Source organism: Myxine glutinosa, chromosome 14 (assembly GCF_964187855.1).
Source record: "Myxine glutinosa chromosome 14, kmMyxGlut1.1, whole genome shotgun sequence".
Classification (NCBI taxonomy): Eukaryota; Metazoa; Chordata; class Myxini; order Myxiniformes; family Myxinidae; genus Myxine; species Myxine glutinosa.
This window is the reverse complement of record NC_136274.1, coordinates 48,376,351-48,388,627: the sequence shown is the minus strand read 5'-3', so window position 1 is coordinate 48,388,627 and position 12,277 is coordinate 48,376,351. Positions and strand designations below refer to the sequence as shown.

The window sequence follows — 12,277 nt, the reverse complement described above, 5'->3', positions numbered from 1 at the left end:
TTCGACAAAATTCTATGTGTTTTTTCCGTCAAAAGGTCAACATAGACCGAAGGTCAACCACTTTCTCCAAATTTCTAAAATCCTCAATTTTCATCCGATTGACTTGAAATTTGAATAGGATTTTCATATCAGCTAACTGAATTCAACCACCAACTATTTTTGAGATCAACTTTGGCAAAAAGATCAACATAGGCCAAAGGTCAACCACCTTTTCCAAATATCTAAAATCCTCAATTTTCATCCGATTGACTTGAAATTTGAATAGGATTTTCACATCAGCTAACTGAATTCAACCACCAACTATTTTTGAGGTCAACATTGGCAAAAAGATCAACATAGGCCAAAGGTCAACCACCTTTTCCAAATATCTAAAATCCTCAATTTTCATCCGATTGACTTGAAATTTGAATAGGATTTTCACATCAGCTAACTGAATTCAACCACCAACTATTTTTGAGGTAAACATAGGCCAGATTTCTAAAATTGGCAATTTTCATCCGATTAACTTAAAATTCGAAGATTTGCATAACAGGTCACAGAATTCAACCACCAATTATTTGTGAGGTCAAAAGGATTCTCTACTGAGTGCCATTCTACTTTGTTCACTTTTGTCAAGTGTCGCTCTTTGAATGATTTTTCATTTGTCTGTCTGTTTGTCTGCACATAATAAATATGATTTTTCTCTGCAAACGTTGGTCCGATTGACAGGAAATTTTCACCATAATTTTCACCATAGATCTAAATTGATGCAACGGGCCAATCACCTCCTCCTGTATAATTTTTTAAATGATAACTATGATGTCAAAAGTCACGTGGTATGGGCGCCATCTTGGAAAAACCGAAAAAATTTGCACCTTTGTATCTCCGAAAGTGCTGCATAGAAAAAAAATTGAGACATGGCTCATTGTAAATAACTCTCCATGGGGAATAACATATGTTAATGATGTCACAGGTGCCTCCATTATGACATCATAATTCGACAAGTACAAAACTTCATCTGATCAAGATGAAATTTCTTGAGCGTCATCTAGGGATCGATTGGTGGGAAAAAAAAAATAATGACGTCTTCGATCACTTGGTTCAGCCGCCATATTTGTTTTTAAGTGTCACTACAGGTGACAGGGTGTGTAACCAAAGTCGGGCTGGTGTCCTGGCTGCCTAGGTTATAACTTCACAGAGTTGTAACGTCACATCCTTCCACAAAATACATTCCTCGATCTCAGGGTCAAACTTGGATGTATTACTTCTCCCTCAGGTTGTGATCCTCCATCTTGAACCTGGGCCTCGCGTGCTGTTACCCCAAATGGAATACTGAACCTCCTTTGTTGAGAAATCCACCGAGCGAAATTACCTTGAGTGTAAAAAAAGTTATTTTGCCGGTTGTTCACAGATGGATATACAACGGACGACATCGATTTCTATTGGCGCAATGGAAGTGGTGCTGTTACTGGAGTCGACAAGGTGGAACTGCCTCAGTTTTCCATCACCGAGCATCGTCTGGTCACGAGAAGGGTCGATTTTGCGACCGGTGCGTACTGGATTATTTTAAGTGATAACATTGAGGGAAGCAGTGGTAGACATGGGGGCACATACAGACGCCAGCTACGCACATACAGACGACAGGGGGGCACATACAGACGGCATTGTCTTTGTCACTAACAGCAACCTGGCACGTCGGACAGTTGAGCTAACTGGCAAAGTGAAAAGCCAAGGAACTGTTTTGATAGCCTCTTGGGGTATTGGACCTTTGCATGAATTGATTTATTTGTTTATTCTTGCCACGGCTTTTGATGGGTTTTTTTTCCATCGCCCGCGTCCTTGCCAGTATTGTGCAGGTCTAATCTGGGTTAAGCCACCAGATTTATACGAACAAATACAACATAAATCTCAAATGCCTGCCAGTTTGATAAATAATAGCATGTTATATGTACGAAATTATTGTTTAACTCTAACGCAGGTTCGTACCCACGTCTGTCCTTGAGCTTCCGTCTGAAGAGAAACATTGGATTTTTTATCCTGCAAACTTACATGCCTTCCATTTTGATCACCATTCTCTCCTGGGTCTCCTTTTGGATCAGCTACGATGCTTCTGCTGCACGTGTCGCCCTCGGTGCGTTGAAGTCCCAAAACGGTGGCGGTTGTTGATTTTTCCTTCTTTTTTTTTTGCAAAGATAATGGCAGCTCTAGGCATGCAGTAATGGTTCATTGCTCTTTAGATTTTTATGGTACGGAGTTGCACCTTGCAGCCACTTACTCTATGCAGGATTGCAATTGATTGCATTCTTTGGTCGCACCACAGTGCTGCTTGATTATCCCTGCACTCCTGTGTAAGTAAGTGTCTTCTTGCATTTTGTGTGTGCATCCCTTTTCTGTTGTCATGCCAGTCTGCTCAACTTGCCTGTCTCCATCAAGATGCATCTCAGACACAAAACTAGAACGGCATTCGGTAGAGAGCATACTTCTGCCAGGCTGAACGGTTTACCTTTTGTATCCCACTGGCAGGTCAGATCTGGATTTGGACCTGAAACAAAATCGAATTGCCTTGATCTCGTCACTCACGGTGCTACCATTAGGCCAACTAGGCAGCCGCCTGGGGCGCAGGCATCAGAGGGGCGCGTTACTGAACCTTAAAGGGTCACAGTTTTATACAAATTATTGTTTGAAGAAAAAACATAATAAAAGGAAAATATAATAGTTCCTTGTTCATAATAGTGTAAGTGATTAATTTTGAGCATGATTGTATGCTTCGTGGCATACGTCACATCCTGTTTGAAACGGACGTAGCCTGCTCCCATGCACCTTCTCCCATAAGTCACATCCGGCATGTTCAAAACGCTGCCGCCATTTCGTCGTTGAGCGCATGGATTGATCATCGTCGGAGGAAAACGGGAGAATTAATAATCGAAGTTGACAAAAAAAAATTTGGGGGGTGCAAGTAGCTGGCCTTGCCTACGGCGCAAAATAGTCTGGCGCCGGCCCTGATTACAAGCTCACCCAGGGGTAAAAAAAAAGAAAAAGACCTGGTCCAACTTTTGGGGGGGGGGGGGGGGGGATACAAGTAGTTGGCCTTGCCTACGGCGCAAAATAGTCTGGCGCCGGCCCTGCACTCACCCAACTCATCCACCAGGTTTTGTCATAAGTCGTCCACACCATTTTGAAATATCATGCTATATATAGTTTTTGGTCCAATCACTCAATGGTGAAGAATCACTTAGATATTTTAAAATTTCTCGTATCTAGAGCCAGATTTTGATCTTCATCAAAATTGAATCGATTCGTCCTCGTCACACACCCAACCTATCCACAAAGTTTCGTCCAAATCCGTCCACAACTTTTTGAGATATCCTGCTATATGTCGTTTTTTGCCCAATTACTCATTGGTGAAGAATCACTTTTAAAATTCCCAGATCCGGATCTGGATCGTCACCAAAATCTAATCATTCCAGCTTTGTCAGACACCCACCCTCTCCACCAAATTTCGTCCAAATCCGTCCACAACTTTTTCTGTTGGTGCAAAAAGGTGGCATTTTGGACCCTTGACACTTTCACTCCATCCTGTCCCCCTTTTCTTCCCCACTGTGTGTAGTTATTATGTCGATGACTCATATTTTTGGTTTTTAAAATACTTTTTGGTTGCTAGAAGGTGGGAATGATTGAAGCCACATGGTTGCACTTTGTTGTTTGTTAAAATATAATTGCTCTCTGCTTATATCTTTTTGGTATTCCCTTGTACAAGGGGTGTTCAAAAAGTTAAATGAACAAGATAGTTGCAAAGTTCCAAGATATGCAAATAGAACAGTAGTGTGTGTGTGTGTGTGTGTGTGTGTGTGTGTGTGTGTGTGTGTGTGTGTGTGTGTGTGTGTGTGTGTGTGTGTACCACATGCAGACACACACACACACACACACACACACATGCCTCTCTCCCTTTAATTTGCTTTTATTGGTCGCTTAATGCAGATTTTTTTTGACTAGAAGGGCTGAGTGTTGATTTAATTTATATAGTCCTAGTTGCAGCTGGCATGACTGATTCGGTGAGAGATGCTTGGTCGTTCCACCAATAACAGGTGAGAGACGTGACTGTGCTTTTAGTGTTACTATGTTAATGGATATCGGCATTGCATGTAGTGCATGTTTGGCAGCCAGAGCGGTGTGGTCTGATATATACACTGTTGCTAACGATCTGTCAAGCATTGAAACCGGTACAGCGGTTGATGGGAGCATGTACTGTTGGGGTTCTTGTGCATGTGCAGAGTGTGCATGCCTGCAGCTATGGAGGAACTTGTTTGAAACTATAAAGGGCTCACCTTGTGGAGCTTTTATTGATTGCTTCATGCAGCCTTCTTTGACTTGAAGGGCCTACACAACTCAAAGGGTGTTCACGCAACATCAAAGAATGCTGCTTAAAGCAACTAAAAGCTACACTTTAAAAGTAAGCCCTTTACAGTTTCAAACTCTATCCAAGTTCCTCCACAGCTGCAGGCACTTATATGCAGCACATCTACGAAAATCCCAATGCTACCAGGCCCTATCGACCATCGTACCGGTTTCATCGCTTACCTTGTGCAAGTCTTGGGGTTGCTACATGCTGCCTTTTTTCACTAGAAAAGCCGAGTGTTGATTTAAATATATAATCCCAGTCACAGTTAAAGCTGCAGTTGATGTCATGCTCACGGTATTCTTTGATTTAGCAAAGAATATTTTGTTGGTGGTGTAAAAACTTTCCAACATAGATACCTAGGGTGTTGGACAGGAGGAGGATGTCGTCCATCCTTGTTTTGTTGTGTGTAAATGATTGTTTATATCCATTACTCAAAGATTAATTTAACTTGTTATCTATAAAGTAGGTTTTGTGCTTTATAGTGTGTTCAAACGACAGTAGAACAATCTTTCTGGTGTTCACTCCATCTTGGAAACTTGCTGACAAAGGGTCTTGCATGGATTTCGCATTCGCAGGAATTACGACTGTACTCACCATGACCACCATCAGCACTCACCTGCGTGAGACTCTGCCCAAGATCCCCTACGTGAAGGCTATTGACATCTATCTGATGGGGTGCTTTGTGTTTGTGTTCCTCGCATTGCTGGAATATGCTTTCGTTAATTACGTGTTCTTTGGGCGCGGGCCCCAAGTGCACCGTAAGCTCCAGCGCAAACCACAGCTTGCAGTAACTGGGCCAGCAAGCCAGGTAGGTGTGTGCACATTCGTATGCTATCATTATTCTGTCCAATAAGGGTGGTTCGAATTACATCCTGTATATGTTAGGATAATGGATTCAGATTAATTATTTTAACTAGTGAGATACCCATGCTACGCATGGGTGGGAGGCCGGAAGCAAACAGGCAATGCAGATACGGCGAATGCTAAAGCATGAAACCAATAAATTCCACATTCCTGCAGCACCCTCAGTCGCACGTCAGACATGGCCAGCAAGTTCGTGAAGGACTTCCATGAAAAACGTACCCGTTCCAAACAAACGAGTACGTTCACGTGTAGAAACATCGATCGTGGGTCCGTGGCGAATCTGCATATGGCGATCCGCGAAGTTCACGTTCAGAAAGTAGAAACCATCACGGCATGTCGTCATTCGCTTGAACTCGATATATTTTTTCATTCCAAACAACATAACTCCAATCACAAATTAATCACAAAATAAACTTTTAACAACATTGTTAATGTTTCCTTCATTGTAAAAACTACCAAGTCAACAGTTAAAAGGATTTTGAGCCGATAGGTGTTACGGACTTAGCAAGATTGATAGAGACAGCGATCTGTTAGCGTATACACCACCCCAATAGCGATGTGGAATTCTCTCATGTCGAGATTAAACTCACGTCGTTTGAACTTTGGCCGAGGTCATTATTTACTTTTAATAATGTTTATATACGAATCAAAAAGAAGATAATTGGTTTTGGGTCGTCTTTTCCGCATATCTCGTGGGATTGTGAGTTGGAGAGACGACCTTGATGGTGGGGCAGGGGTTGGCATTCTCTCAAGCAGGGATTCAACCCATGTCCTTATAAAAGGTCTTTGTCCAAGGTCACCGAGTCCGATCGGTGCAGCCGTTTGTGCGGCACCTGGGAAAATAACGTTATGCGGGAGTCCAAACCTGAAAATGCTGGAGGCCAAAGCTGAATTTGGAAAAAACAATATACCCTATTTTACTCCAGGAGATCCCAAGATTACCCACCCAAAATATCGTTGTGATCAGTTCAGCCGTTTTTTGCGGTACCTTCGAATGAACGAACGAACGGACAGACAGATGGACGGACATTTGGTGAATTATAGTAAGATGAAATTTGTCTTAATAGCTATTGTTTGTATCATAGGCCCATAATAATGTATCTTACTTGAAAGCACGTGCTGAAAATCAAGATGGTGCCAAGTGAGCTATCAAATATGATGGCTCACCGAAAACATTGAGCCTATTGACATTTACACATGATTGGATGCACAGTATCGTGATGTTTGCCTGTCGGGTTGCATGGATGCTTAGTTATAAATGCTTTGTGTTTAGTTATAAATCACTCATGCATAATTTATTTGAATTTAGGACTGAAGGGATAGTTCATCGGTATCGTATTTGCCAGAAACGTCTCGTTTGCATTCCCAACTTGATTACAAACTGTCATGCTACTGCTTTACTGGCAGGGCATCACATCAGTGAGGCACCTTCTTTCCAAAGGGGATAATGACCCAGTTCGCCTATTTGCTAGCGCTCACTTGTATATGTTGAAAATCTTATGGTACCTTTCAAAAGGAGTAAGCCATTGTATGCTGGTGCCCTGACCAAATTTCTCTCCTTTTGTACAGGCCTACTTTAGCTAGCAGGATATCCTAGAGGTATGGCCTGCTACCCTAGTGATTTACACCCAAGGCGATTCATCAATGTGTGTGCTATCCCACATCCTTGGAGGAATCGCCATGCATGCAAATCATCATTAAATCTGGGTTGCCTGTATACTGCCATTAGTTTGTGGCTGTTAAAGATACCACGGGTCCTTCACGAAAAGTGGGTCATCATCGGCACACTGAACAAATTCCAATTCTCGACCATCTTCAGTTGAATGCAAGGCCTAGCCAGCCATTCATGAAAGGCTTAGGCCAAAAACGTTCTGCACCTGATCCACAAGATCATGACCACTCCTTTTTGCACCATGATGATCCATAGGGCTGCTGAAGCAGTTTCTTGGCTATTGGGCACAACCCTGGACGGGTCGCCACTCGGACGCAAGATACCCGAATGGCTCGTTCATCCTATGTACTCAAAAAGGTCAGCAAGCTGGCACTCATTTTTATTTGCCAACCTCAGAAGGATGACAGGCTGAGTCAGCCCCACCTGGTGTTAATTCAACAGCATGACAGGGGCTTGAACTCAGAACCTTGCAACCTCAAGTCAACAACCTTAACTGTTAAGGTACCACCAAACTTTGACCCCACAAGAAGTTGAGACTAACTGTGGTTGTTCAATAAGTACATACTACTCGTAGTAGTGTTGAGGGTTACTTTGCCAGTGCCCTGCGATGGAGTACCAATCTTGTTTTCACGTTTATGAGCATCCTGATTCACCCAGAGGGTATTAGTAAGGTCGATATATGGAAAATACCCCCTCAACCCCCCAAAGAATTGCTACAAAAGGTTTCTCAACTGATTCTGGTAGGGTTTAGTGTACTTTATAACATACTAAAAGTTTACCAACGTAGGACCCCCGGAAAAGTGTTTTTTTCAAGATGGCGTCCAAGATGGCCACCGAAACCTCTTAATGATCATAACTATGTAACTATCAACTCAAATTTGATGATCCTGGTGTCTATCCCTAGGTTTTTGGGGGCAAGGAACACATTAAGACCATTAAAAATGAAAGTGGGCCATTATCTAACAGGTTGAGGGGGCATTTTCCATATATTGACCTGAAGAATGTGTCGAATTGGATCTAACTGAATAACTAATTCTCATCTTTCTCTTTTTCAGACATGATTCAACAATGAGTGCAAGCACAGCCAGTCAAGCTTTTTGTCCAATCTGCAAGGAGGAGATCGAGGATTCCAGTGATAACTGGGTTGCAATTCAGTGGAAGGGGGCGAAGGGAATAAATGAAGCCAGTGTAAAGCAGTAGGACGATCTTGTAGTTGAAGCCAGTACTAAAGTGCATAAAAGCTGTCGTCAACAGTACATAAATGATAAAAACATTAAAAGCCATGTTGCAAAGAAAAGTAGTGGTTCTGTGCCACCAAAGAGAACCACAAGACAATCAAGTGGAGGTTTTGACAGTGAAAAGGATTGCGTATTCTGTGGATGTACAATTGATTTGGACAAGGGACACTTTAGCTGGGTACGGACTGACAAATTTGTGGAGACAATTGTGGAGGTCTGCGAATCCCGTTCAGATGATTGGGGACATACTGTAAAGGGTCGGATTGAATACTATTTACGAGATTTACATGCAGCAGACGGACTTTATCATCATTCGTGTAGTGGAAATTTCCGGTCCTTCAAGTCTGTGCCTTTAGAGTTCCAGAAAGCCCCCGAAGCCAAGCGCAGAAAGTGTGGTCGTCCTAAAGATGAAGATAAGTATGAAGCATTTCAGAAAATGTGTGCTTACCTAGAACTGAACAGTGAGGAACAACTAACTGTTACATCTTTGAGCCTCATAATGAAAGGGTATCTTTGTAATCCTGATTCGGAACCGTATGACAATTACAGTTTGAAAAAGCGTCTTAAAGAACGCTTTAAGGACTCAATTTTTTTTGGTGAAAGAGAAGGCTTGGACGATATTGTTACGATGAGAGAACAAACGTCGCAGATTCTGAGATCATACTACAAGCAAACGTGTCAGGAAGGCGATGAAGAGTCCCAAAAACGCGCTATTATTGAAACTGCTGCTAGGTTAATCAGAAGTGATATAAAATCTCAGGTTTCTACCGTGACGAATCAGTATCCAAGTAGTGATGATTTAAAACTTGATTCAGCCCTATCGTTCATTCCGACTAGTCTGCGGACAGCACTGGAAACATTGTTCGTTGGGAAAGACACAAGACGCAAGGTTGCGGCAGTTGGTCATGCCATAATTCAGGCAGTTCGCCCACGAGCTGTCATTGCCCACGAGCTGTCATAGTAGTGATCTTGTCATCGAACAAACGTTGATGAGGTCTCTGAAGAGCACTGGTGGTCTAACTCGCGGCAGTGGGATGACCGAGGACATGCGAAACCTTTGGACCTTATCTGCACCTGTAACATCCGAGTACAACATTGCGATGCAGGATTTCACAAACCTAACCTATACTACAAGTCCGCAACACAAAGACTCAACTGAGGCGCGCATCAAAAGAGATGCATCTGATCTCGAGAAAATTCGGATAAAGCTTGCAGCCTGCTCACCCTTCACATCTGATCCTACTCTGAGAAACATTGTCAACGGGATAGTGGCTGGGCCAGATGTGAATGTACATGACTTTGAATCGGTTGGAAACAAGATCATTGAAGATATAATCGGAAAGTCGGCATTTACTTACAAATTCAAGCGGAAAGACAGAGCCAAAACCCTTGGGAATATCTCTGCTGTGAAGATTGCTCCTGATCGTACCATTGATCCTGCCCTTCTGTTCCAGCGTTTCCTTCTGGTGTCAAGGTCAGGAGATCTTTCCCTTGAAGAGGTTTTGACGTATGAACTAAGCCCCTACCCTCCAGCCCTCTTTGAGACCAGGAACATTCTTCGAACAGCAGACAAACCTCAGCTTGCTCAGGCAATTCGAGACCATGCTGCGGACTTATCAAGTGAGGCTGTGATGAACTCTATTCCCAAAACAGATTGTTACGTGCTTGATGGTGGCTCTTTGCTCCATCGTTTACCATGGAACAAAGGCGACTCATATAATGCAATAGCTGAGTCTTATGCAGACTTCACTGTGAGACATTACGGACAAGCGACAGTGGTGTTCGATGGCTATGGTGAAGGTCCCTCCATAAAAGACAACACACATCAGAGACGAGGAAAAAACCTGCACCCTATTGTTAGTTTCACTGCAGAAACAGAGTTTGCAGGCAAAAAGGACGACTTTTTGTCTCGTGACAAAAACAAGGCAGACATGATTGCTCTCATCAGCACAGCACTAACTAAAAGGGGATGCCATGTCATTCAGTCACCAGGGGATGCAGACGTTGATATCGTTAAGGCAACTGTTGAACGATCCCGTCATTGCACCACAACGTTGGTCGGTGAGGATACAGATTTGCTGATCTTGCTCCTTCATTACTCCAGAACAGACAATGAGATCATCTACTTCCGTTCTGATGCAAACAAGCAGTCAAAAGAACACAGAGTGTATAACATTACCCTGTTGAAAGAAACTTTAGGAGACGATGTGTGCAATGAGTTGCTCTTTGTACATGCCTACTCAGGATGTGATTCTACTTCAAGGATTTTCGGCATCGGAAAAAAGTCAGCCTTCCGGAAATTAGTGAAATCTGATCCTGTCATGAAGTCCTGTGCTAGTGCATTCATCCTTCAAAACAAATCTCAAGAGGACATATCAGATCTTGGCAAAGACCTGATGGTTGATCTCTTTGGTGGCAAGTCTAATGATACGCTATCATCACTGCGCCATATCATTTTCACCAAAAAAGTGGCAACTGCTCAAGCATTTGTCACTTCTGAACGGCTCCCCCCAACATCACCTGCAACAATATTCCATAGCCAACGTGTGTACTTTCAAATTATGGTATGGATGGGGATGGCAAATGAAATGAACCCAACTGAATGGGGATGGAAACAGGAAAATGATCAGTTAATTCCAATTATGACCCAAAACAATGCTGCGCCTGACGAACTCTTGAAAATTATCCATTGCAACTGTTTGGGGGGATGCAAATCCTCTCGATGCAGCTGCAGACGCTATGGACTCCGCTGCACTGCTGCATGTGGCCCTTGCCAAACTGAAAACTGTGACAATCCAAACAACACTCAAGAGGTCGATACTGAGGAGGAGGATGACACTCAAAACTGAACTCTCTGAAACTTATTCGATGGACAAAGGTGTTTGTGCATTAGGTGACAGCTGAAGGTCATGAGTTCAATTTCATAATGATTCAACAGCTCAGTAATATCCAGTTGTCTTAATGTGTTCCTTGCCCCCAAAAACCTGGGGATAGACATCAAGATCATCAAATTTGAGTTGATAGTTACATAGTTATGATCATTAAGAGGTTTTGGTGGCCATCTTGGACGCCATCTTGAAAAAAACACTTTTCCGGGGGTCCTACTTTGGTAAACTTTTAGTATGTTATAACGTACGCTAAACCCTACCAGAATCAGTTGAGAAACCTTTTGTAGCAATTTTTTGGGGGTTAAACTGTATTTTGACCTGACTATATGAGACAAAGAACAATTAAATAACATGCTGTATTTTCTCTTTTAATAATGATATAGTATGATGTGAACATGCAGTTTTGCATTTAAAAGCATCGCATGCACTTCAGATTTTATGTATGAATCCAGACGGTACTGGTATCTGGTACTATAAATCAGCCATGTTTAAGTTTCATGTCCACATGTTGGAGCCACTATAATAAGTCCAAACACCCATTGATAATTTAATGGTCTCAAAGTTGCCAGATCTGGTGTGAAGTCAAAACGGTCTGTGATATTAGCTTCATCGGACTCTTTGTATCCCGTAGGTTGAGGGTCGGAGTCACTTCCTGTTAACGACATTTGAAGTGCAGAACGAAATGGCAAACGTACGAGTGAGCCAGCACCAGGCCGCAGCCGTCGGCAGCCACCCACCACAACTGAAAAGAGCATCCAGTGATCTGGGCCTCTCCCGAACACCGGATGGGTCCCGCCACTCTCTGCAGACCCCCAGCTCTCAGCGCAGACAGTCACCCAAGAAAGTAGTGATCCCAAACTTGGCAAATGTCAATGTAATAGACCGATGGTCTCGCCTCGCATTTCCAATCACTTTTGCATTCTTCAACATCATCTATTGGCTGTACTACTTCTACTGAGTCATCAGGAAAATTTGTGCTTGATGGTTTTTACTAACCACGTTCTTGATCTAGGACAACGTTTGGTTTGAGAGCAGCAATCTTTTTAATATCCTTCATGGCCAAATGTAAATGGTGTTTTCCACTTGTACTACCACATGCAATTGATGTCTTCATTTTACATTGGGAATGGTTCACGGCAGAGAGTGGCCGCCTCAAGAATGTTTTGCTACCCAAAGAATGGCCCCGGCAACAGGTCGTTACATCCACGGACCATCGTCGTGGATCCAAAAGGACAGT

The 12,277-nt window shown here is 42.9% G+C and overlaps 1 protein-coding gene and 1 long non-coding RNA gene across 3 annotated transcripts in view; one reads left to right on the top strand and one right to left on the bottom strand.

Moving 5' to 3' along the window:
- The window catches only part of LOC137439691 (gamma-aminobutyric acid receptor subunit beta-3), a 91,830-nt gene extending 83,730 nt beyond the window's left edge, over nt 1-8,100 (top strand). The window contains exons 5-8 of one of the 2 annotated variants that reach the window (XM_078768426.1): nt 1,391-1,528; nt 1,958-2,110; nt 4,954-5,186; nt 7,970-8,100. In XM_078768426.1, coding sequence (XP_078624552.1) covers nt 1,391-1,528; nt 1,958-2,110; nt 4,954-5,186; nt 7,970-7,975 — 530 coding nt within the window. In that variant the 3' untranslated portion in view covers nt 7,976-8,100. Of the gene's footprint in view, nt 1-1,390; nt 1,529-1,957; nt 2,111-4,953; nt 5,326-7,969 lie in introns of those variants that run through there. The other variant, XM_078768425.1, reaches the window with a different exon arrangement.
- LOC137439692 (uncharacterized) overlaps nt 1-12,277 on the bottom strand; it is an 86,893-nt gene that overhangs the window by 44,529 nt on the left and 30,087 nt on the right. The window lies entirely within an intron of this gene.